The sequence below is a fragment of the Poecilia reticulata genome, linkage group LG1 (assembly GCF_000633615.1).
Source record: "Poecilia reticulata strain Guanapo linkage group LG1, Guppy_female_1.0+MT, whole genome shotgun sequence".
Lineage (NCBI taxonomy): Eukaryota > Metazoa > Chordata > Actinopteri > Cyprinodontiformes > Poeciliidae > Poecilia > Poecilia reticulata.
The window spans coordinates 5673593-5683485 of record NC_024331.1 but is presented as its reverse complement, the minus strand read 5'-3'; the positions used below and the strand labels follow the sequence as shown (position 1 = coordinate 5683485).

Below are 9893 nucleotides of genomic sequence, written 5' to 3'. Positions count from 1 at the left end.
GATCTGTTCGGGTTTTTTTTTTTCCCTCATTTCTCTCTTTGAATTACCTCCATCCTCTGAGACTCTCCTCATCACTTCGGTGTTTCTCTCTTCTCTCATTTTCTTCAGGGGACAGTGAACAATCAAACAGGTATTTTCCCAGAATCCTTTGTGAAGATTATTAAGCCCCTCCCAGATAGTGACTCTGAGGGTGAAGGCGGGGGCCACACCTACAGCTGCCTCCGCTGTTTCCTGCTCACCCCATCCGGAGTGGAAACCAGGTCGGTCTGATCGATCCACGGCGTTTCGTGTGTTTTATTGTTGCTCTCTGTATAACATGAAGTACTAGATATTCACATTTATTGCAAAAGAAGGACACATTCCTCTTTTCTCACTTCCTGACATTTAATCAGACTAAACATTTTGTGTTTTAGGTCGTTTAGATTTTCCARCATTTCTGTTTCTGAAATACAAGAGAAGATTTTATTATTATTATTATTCTTTGAATTCAGAASTTTACATCAATTTCTTTAGTGTAATTAAGTCCTTTCACAAGTTTCTTCCAACAGTTTGCTGGACTTCTGGACATGTGGCTCATGRCAGCGTTGCTGCGGTAGAAAACTTCTGTTAACTAAATGAAACCTGGAGTTGGAGGTGTTGTTAATCGCACTCTGCTCCACAGCAAAGGGAAAAATAATACAGAAGAACCATTAAAGAACAACTCAAAACCACTCTTTTTATTTATTTTTATATTTTTTCGCTCACTGTGTCGTCTACTCTACACTGCACACACACACACACGTGTATGTGTGTGTATATAAAGTCAGTTACCATAGCAACTGACTTACAACAGCTCCTCCATATGACAAGTCAGACATTATGTTCCAGTTTATTGGGATTCAACACCAAAAACATGTAAACGTTTCCCACACAAAGAACAGGACATTCAGTCTGTTACAGTTTTATGTTTTCAGGCTCGATGTTTATTTTGTGATAATTAATAAGTGGTGCTGGTTGATTAGCTAAACATCTGCTCTATGGATGATCAGTCAGAGAGTCGGTGTGTGTAACTGAACCGAAACRCCCCAAATTACACAGCATGTCTACATGTAAAGGTTGTCAAAGTCAAGCTAGCGTAACTGAGCTACGTCCCTCTCRCTATTTTTCCTTCAAGCTTTTTCCTGACCTGTGAAATGTGATGACCCTGAAGCCTGCTACCTAAAACACYGAGTCCTTTTTTATTTTATATTTCACCTGTACATTTAAGACTCAGTGTGTTGTGTTGACAAGTTGACATCTATAACCAGGGGTAGTGATTGTTGGTGAGCAGGTTTTTCTGCCCTCCAGCAGGGAGATGGGGGCTGGCCGTCATGGTGCAACCTGTCTGTAAATGGAAATGCATGTAAATACATGGCTTCTACTGTATTTCTAAACAGTACTGCTACTGCAGACATTCTCCAGGAGCAGATGGTCAGAACAAAGGTGACAGCCTGCTCTCAACAGGGCAAATAAAGTCTGTCTGAGGTTGACAGACTTTATTTTGCACCACTTAAAATCTACTGAAATAAGACAAAAAAAAAAACATTGTCCTGACTGTGGAATTTAACTGTTTCTCCTTCTGTCTCTGGTAATTAAGGTGGGAATCTTTACAGGCTMATTTTTGGCCATCTTTGCCCATTCTTACAGAGACGTGTGTGTACAAGAGGCACTCACCATCCAGCCAACGTACAGCGAACTGGTGTCCCGCATGAGGTGAGCGCTGCGCTGCTTCTGCTTTCGTTGTGCCGGTTCAACGTTTTTGTGGGTAAAACTGAGAATTTGACGTCTGTAAGAGCTGGTTGCATTTGCATCAATGTGAGGAAACACAAATATAGGTGTCACTCTTATATGTTTCATAAGCTGTGCAKAGGTAAARGTWTCATGTGCAACTTCACACCTTTTAGAAATGTGATAATGGCTTATTTGGTAGAACTTTGGGGTGAAGATTGGGGACACGCTATGGATATTTTTCCATGTGTGAAGGAGGAGTCTGGTGTCATCTGCCTCTCACTGCAAATGAGAGACAGAATCTGTTTCCTGCTGTTATTAAAACTGAAATTATCCAAACGTATTTATTAAATCTGCACTGATTGACAGCTGATCTAATTCATCTAGGCTTCGCCTCTAGTGTTCATTCAGATAGGTAAATAATTTCACTTCTATATGCCTCACAAAAAAAAGAAAACCTTTTGAACTTTTTGTCARTGCAACCAGTTCTTTACTAAATTCTTCTGTGTGTGTTAATCTCAGGATAAATCCAGTTTTTCTGAAGAAAGTGGGAGCTGAATGCAAACTCCTTTTCAAGTCCTATTTAAAAAAAAACACTATCACTTTTTATAAGGTTTTGTCACATCCTTTAAAAGCTTCATGAAGTCTTAAATGTGTATGTGTGTGTATATAAAATCAAGTTCTTAAAATTTCTTAAAAATGTCACATTGGCCTTAAATACATTAATCACAGGTCTTAAATTTTGTTGTGACAGGACTATTTAACGGACATTCCTGCGTAAGTAGTAGTGGGCAGAAATCTTTGTGGCATTCTGTGACTCGAGGTGGTTGAGGCTAACGCTAACTAGCTACTAATATACCCTTACTAGCTAGTTACGTGTTTGCTTCTATCATGGGAAAATTTATTGCCAGTTGGATGGACGTCATTAATTTTCGCCTCTTGCTCACTTCTGCTGCCAACCAAAATGAGGTGAAGCGCAAAAAACTTTTTCCCTTTGAAACTTGACACAGACAGTGCGTGACGCACAAAGCTGCTGCCAAGAGCTGCAAACAGACCCAGAAGTTTCACGGTTTTTGCCAAGATTGATAATCCCCCAACCATCCTCTATTCTTAGTTTTTTTAGGGKTTTTTTTGTGTCTGAAATATTATTCAGGGTGGCATAAAAAAGGTCTTAAAAAATCGACTTGCTGAAACCTGCAGATGCACTGTTATCAACGAACACATTGTGTTACTCAATCACATCCCAATCAAAGGCATTCCAGTTTGTTTGTAATGTCATAAAAATGATAAAAAGCAAAACTGAAGTGGGTGTGAATACTTTTACAAGGCGTTTGTTTTTATTTCTTAGTTTTGCTGATGCGAGTTGATTCTCAGTCTCTGCCTATCTGGCGATGATGTTCTACATCTTAAGGCGGCTAACGGTCTGTTCACTSACCTGCCTCCCCTGAGGGACAGCCGACCTTGTTATGTGCTGCAATACTTACCACTTTCCAATCATCAGAATTAATCAAAAGAAATTCCTTTGGGACCGTTCTTGACTCCTCCTCCATCGCCTCACTTGGCTGTCTGTTCTTCTTTGTCCCTTTTTTCTTTCATCCATCCTCTCTCCCTCCATTTCTCATTATTTGCTCATTTAGATAGGTGAGTGCTACAACGACTGAACCCCCCCTCCTCTWTTTATAATCAGCTCATTTCCTCTGTTTATCTGCTCATTATTGTCTCTCCGTGTTTGGGGCTATTGTGCCCCGGAGTCGGACGGATGAGACTCTGCTCTTGAGTTTTAATACGGCTCAGCGCTGATAACTAGAGGGAGAGAGGCAGATTAGAGAGTGAGGGTGTGATGCTGGATGAAATGAGCAAATGGGATTTAGGGGAAGAGGAAATATTAACACTTTATTGAAAGGGAAAGAGGCTGTGATTGAGCTGAGGTTTTTTTAGTGTAAATTAGTYAGCAATTTTAATTGATTWAAAGTCTTATTCTAGTTKAACTTTTGGCACATTCAATCCACGGTTGGTCACTAGGCAACTGGTGTCTACCTCCGGCAATAGTTCACAAAATTTGTTTTGCTGTTAATGTAAAAAAAAAAAACATTTTCACAGTCACAGTTTTTCCTTTACATAAGAAATGCAACTAAAATCACACGTGAATAAATTCATCCTCCTACCACTTCCCATCGTTGTCTTCTTCATCATTTCCACCAGTAGTAACATCCGGTCGTTGATCATGTGACTCGTGAGGTGAAAAAAAAAAAAAGTGTTTTCATTGCAGTTTTGCAAAATAAGCTAATTTGGATGCAGCTGAAAAACCACCTCATCTTAGTGCAAAACTGTCTCAGAAAAACCCAAAACCACTTCAGACCACAGAGAAAAATGTGCTTTTTTGGAAAATTAAGAAAGTTATTTTGACTTTTGGCATTTCTATCAACCTTTTTAATGCAATACTTAAAAAAAAAGCAGCAGACCACTTCCTTCAGACCAAAGATGTGTCAACAGTGAACATTAATTGTGTAGCAATCTTTTATTCTTTCATTCTCAGGGTTTTTCTTTCATCATGAAGGGTTATAAAYAATACTTSTTGGAACAAAATCACTTTAGACCAGTTTCAGTAAGCAGTAACATGATTGCTGTGTGAAACRTTTGTTTCATCTATTTGACCCAGAACATTTTTCCCCGTTTCTTTAATTTCTCTAAACGTTTTATTTTACATTTGCCATCAGCTTAGTGAATTTTCACTGTGGGATCCAAAACCATTCTGTTTACATRAATTCTGGATTATATCACTGCTCTTCCTGTGGGAGTGTTACTGCTCCAGGTTCACCTATCYAARGAAACGAGTGACTGCCCAYTGCAGACCGGTGTCCACAGAGAAACCGCCCAAATCGGYTCTAATCTCAGATTAATTCATAGCAGCTATGGTTTAAAAGACRAATAAAGTTCCTTTTGTTTTCATTAGTACAACTATAAATTRTGGATTAGAGCGGAGGTCCAGTAGGGATTATTAATCTGTAGTTTCAAACTACATTATCATTATAATTTTTAAGAGGTTACACCCTAAAACTGAATTAAAATCCCTTTTAATTTAGATAAAGGGATATTCCTGGGAATTTTTTGTTGTTGTTGTCAAAATGCAGTTAAGTGTAACAGATCTAAAATGATCAAAACCAATTCTACTTGTTGAAAATATGTTTCATCTAGATTATTACAGACTCTCTCTCTCTGTCAGGAATGTCTTCAAGGTGGACGACATCGCCCTGAACTACCGCGACCCCGAGGGCGACCTCATACGCCTTCTCGACAATGAGGACGTCCAGCTGATGATCAAGGAGGGCAGGCGTCAGCAGGGCCGGATCCAGAGGCCGGTCAACCAGTTTCCATGGGAACTGCACGTGAGCATGGCCTCTGACCTCTCAGTTTACGGCTCTGAACCCTGAGAGAAATATTTAAACGTGGAGCAAGACAGAAGGAAGTACGGGAGCTAATGATCACTGCTGTACGTTTATTCCTAACGGATCCAAACATTTCACTTAGCAGAATAAACTAATTTCAAATCATTCTTGTGCACTTGTATTTATTTAAAACGCTTTTGYGTGCAGTTTTAGGACAAGAAAAAGTTTTACTTGTCCTAAAGTAAACGAGTTTGGTGTTAAACTTGAGTCGCACTGAAACCTCTTTCAGAAAGTGAGAATGTCCAGATGTCGTCTCATTTATTTTGCTACACCGAWGGATGGGATGGATGGATGGATTTGTTGTTCGTCGGCTACTTCCTGTCCTCGTCTTCTTCGTGGTTTTCTCCAGTGGTTCTTCATAATAATCACATGCTTAATTTAAAGCATGTGAAATTCRGACATTTTTCTAAGAATGTTGTCCAAAACACATGTAAGTTAATGTTCAGTTACAGGTGGAGCTGTTACTCACATTTTAATGTAGATCAGCATATTTTAAAAAAATCTATAAAGAGGTGGTGATTTTTTTATTTTATTTTTTATTTAGCAAAAGTCACTTCTGGCAAAAAATGACCTGGGCCATTATTTCAGGAAGATGACAATATGCTAAAAAGGAAAAAGACAGTTTATCCTTATTGCACTTTAAAAAAATTAGTCTTAAATGTTGGGAGTGCTTTATAAAGTGCATCTACCTTCCAGTAAACTGAAATTACCTGCATTATCATTTCATGTCTGCATATTTCTGTCTGTCAGCCCTCTCAGGGACTCTGACATCCTGACATTTCTCTCCATCTCACACCCTGCATAACCCACCATGGAGGCACATTCACCCTCTCCCCGGAATATAATTACCGGCTCTTCCTCGGGAGTTGCTGCTATACGTCAAATTAAGGAATATAATGAATGTTATTAAGGCCAGCACTGYGTCAGAGTGCAGAAACGTACCKAGARCTSCTGATAAAAGGTGGGAAACGTTCCACAAAACCCAGGAAACTGGAAGTTWAKGTCACATTTTATTCATGTTTTATTATTAGTATTTTTTACAGCATATTTTCAGAAGCATCATTGATTTGAGTTAAGATTATAGCCRTCACAGAGGCCGAGTCTCAGCAGGTAATCTAAAACACGTTGAGCTGAAATGACGTTTCAYGGCAGACTTGAGCTGCAGGCGCTGACAGAATGCGGCAGAGGAACTTGGTTCGCTCCGTGTCTTTGACAGTGAGGATCCTGACAGGAAGCCGCTCCTGGGAATTCGCCTCTGCTTGAAGAATCAACAAGGGGAGAGCCACAGGGAAGACAGGCAGCTCAGTGGCTCTGCACCGGGAGAACGGCAGCGTCTAAAAATGATCTACCGACGGATCAGGATACGTTGGATCACACCGGTACGAGCAGCAAAGTGCTAAATGTGGAGTCGTTMGGTGCGATAGGTTAATTGGGTCGGATCTTCTTTAGAAGCGCTCGCTCCTCTGAGTCCGTCCTCGGCCAGTTTCTGGTGTCAGAATCAGAGGAGGGACATGAATCCAGAGGGGCGGAGACAGGAGAGCTGAGGGAGGTTACAGAGGATGACGAGGTCGCAATTAGCGCTGCTGTCAATGGAGAAATGAGAATGTGAACTCATCCTGTGTGATGCATCAGCGGCAGCAGGATTTCACCCTAAGATATTATTCGCTGTTCTCCTTCCGTCAGGCAGACGATCCCCAATGTAGGGCCATTGATACTAAGGGTGCATCGATTTATCGATCAGCCGATTTATCTGTTCCGATTTCCTTAATTTTGKGAAATCGGTGATCCGCCAGTACTTACACGTGCAGCTGATCTTATCACCAAGGTCTAAAAATGAGCCCATGTCCTCCTCTGCTCTGCCATGAGAGGTTTGACTGACAGAACGGCCGGTCGGGCTATATTTGCACGTTTGCCCTTAGCAGTAGTGATCCCACTGTTGCCCTCTGGATTCAATTACTTTCTTGCTATATTTAACGACATTTCACATGAAAACAATTGGTATCGACTAAAATTTGAATCAGTAGATCAGGCTTTTTAAAGATCAATAATCGGCGATCGGTCAGAAAACAGCAATCAGTGCCTAATTGATACGGCAAAATGGTTTTAGTCAAAGTTCAGACCAATTGAGAATGTGTCAAGATTTAACATTTATAACTAGAGTTGATCTGACTGAGATTCAAATATTTAAAGGGGCAGTATTATGTAAAATCGACATTTTTTTAGCTTTACATTATGTTATGATAATGTAAAGTACACCATGTCAAAAACAAACCTAGAGGGCATCTTCTTTCAGGCGTGATTATTGAGAAATCCTTTAATCTCCCGTGGAAACAATTCAGCTGTGCAAACGCCTGGGTGGACCAAGCCCCGCCTTCTAGGACGAAGCTCCTCCTCAGAGCTGCAGTTTCCACCTCAGAGCTCCCCTCACCTTGAGACTCCACCACTCAGCTCCTTCAGACTAGCCAGCAGTAATCAGCAAACACCTGGTGGAGCTGAACATCTGCTGAGAGATTATTGGAGCTCCGTCTCAGTGAAATGCTGGTAAAACGTTGTTAAAGGGTTCAGAGGACCCATATTGTGATGTCAGACTTTTTTATYMTTGTTTCTTTTGTTTGCCTGCTTTTTGTGTTGAATCTGTAAATGAATCTATAAATGATTTATTTAAAAACGGAGCAACATATAAAAAAATTGTAATTTAACATTTTTAGAAGTGGAAAACTTAGTGTTTAATGTTGAATATTATGTACTTGTAACATTGACTTTATTTCTTCTACTTTAAAAGCTGAGATCTGTTCACTTCTGTTACTGTTAACTTCAATGTATTACTGATTAATTTTGGACTCTGTGTAAACCTGGTAGCTTATATTTTGTGATCACTGTTTGATCATAGAGCAAAATCTAATTCTTTWTTGCATTTTAAAAAAAAAATCTTATTCATTTAGTTTATTTTTGGAAATTTTCTTCAACACAGCTGTTAGTTGCTGTTGGAATGTCTTTGTGTTTTTGTAGTAKAACACAAGGAGGCGCTGTTTACACATTAGAGATTCGTGCTCTTGGTTGCTCAAACTGACAAACACATTAAAATTACACATACAGAAAACATGTCTGAGTGTTCAGAGTTAAGTTTATCTGTTATTTTCAAAATGGCTGATGATAAAAAGTTTGAATCAAATTCCAAGGTGTCAAAAGAAAGTGTCAGAGAAACACAAGGAAAGCCAGGGAAGTGAAATGTCAAACTCTTTTTTTGTTTGTTTGTTTTGTTTTTTCATTTGAAAACAAAATAATCAAAGCTCTCTCTATATGTTCAAAATGATGTTATGATRTTTCTGACTCAGGCTGAATTTGCCCTTGCTGCCACAGAGAGGCGCTGCTGCTCTGCTTCTGCCACACATTTGGGGCAATGATCATGCTGCAGAACCAATGCACTTCTCCTTGAACTTAACCTGCTGCAGGGGTCGTCATCAAGAGCCTCCCTGTCATCATTACAGCAACTTGGGTCCTGCAGGTCAGGCAAGACGCATGATTGCCTCACACTGATTTCTGAACAGGCAGTATAATGGCCCACTGTTGTCTTGCAACAAAAAGATTTCTGCGTGGAGTTTGCGTCCTTGTGCATGGGTTCTCCGTAATCTGGCTCCAGTCCAGAAACATGACTGCTAGGTTTGTTTTCTTAGGTACRAGTGCWTYTCACCCACCAGCTGCGTTTCCATTACAAATGTACACAAGATCTTGTAAATATATAAGAAAAGCAAATTAAAATCAAACGCAAATAAGTTAGTCAAGTACTTAAGAAACATGCCAYGCCATCATCCTCCTACCACTTCCTGTCGTCGTCTTTGTCGTTTCTGCCAGTAGTGACATCCTTCAGTTTTGCGAAATGCAATAATTTTGATTCGGCCGACAAACCAATTTGTCCTTTATCAAATACCGTGTTTTTTGGGGGGGGGTTTGTTCAAAATTGTCATGTTGTGATTAAGCAAAGTTATTTTCATAACTCCAATTTGCATAACTATGTGTTCAACATAAACGCAGCTAATGTTGCCTCATGATGAACTGCTGACCTGCCGGCGTGTTTCCCACCTCTCGCCAAATGACCACCGCTGTTCGGCACCAGCCCACTGCAAAGATAAACATTATAAACAATGAGCAAACTTCAATGAACAAACTTATTTCCATCTGGTATCTTAAGCCCATTTTCAATTATTGCAGAATATTAAGATTTCAAACTTTCGCTTGACACTTTGATCCATTTAGAATCCAAAGCAAATGAAAAGAATGCACAGTAGTTGCCACGTCGCCGACGGCGCACAAACCGATGTACATCAAAACACGGGCTGATACGTCGGCGTCCTGCGGCAGCAGACTTTCCATTAGACCAGAGATAAGACCCAAGGAGGCAGAGTGATTGAACAGGCGAAGGAGAAACGGAGGACAAACAAAATGAGCAGAGATGGGTTGATGAAAATGTTCAAACAGGGCGACTGGAGTCACACAGATGGCCAGACACACACAGAAGGTCAATTATGAAGCTGTGGCGGAGGCAGAGACTGCGTGGAGTCGCTTGTCAAGAACTTGGCTTGTGATGTCGGTGTGAGCATACAGAGTGTGTGCATCTCCGGGTCGCTATTAGGCGGTGTTTGTCGTTCCTTGCATGAATTCCTACGTCTGTGTTAACTGCTTTGCATACAAAAATGTGGGCAT

General features: G+C 40.3%; 1 protein-coding gene across 1 annotated transcript in view; it reads left to right on the top strand.

The window, feature by feature from the left end:
* ncf4 (neutrophil cytosolic factor 4) overlaps positions 1–5297 on the top strand; it is a 30614-nt gene extending 25317 nt beyond the window's left edge. Inside the window, exons 8-10 of the mRNA XM_008429791.2 lie at positions 109–260; positions 1666–1731; positions 4970–5297. Coding sequence (XP_008428013.1) covers positions 109–260; positions 1666–1731; positions 4970–5177 — 426 coding nt within the window. The 3' untranslated portion in view covers positions 5178–5297. The remainder of the gene's footprint in view (positions 1–108; positions 261–1665; positions 1732–4969) is intronic.
* Positions 5298–9893: the final 4596 nt, after the last annotated feature.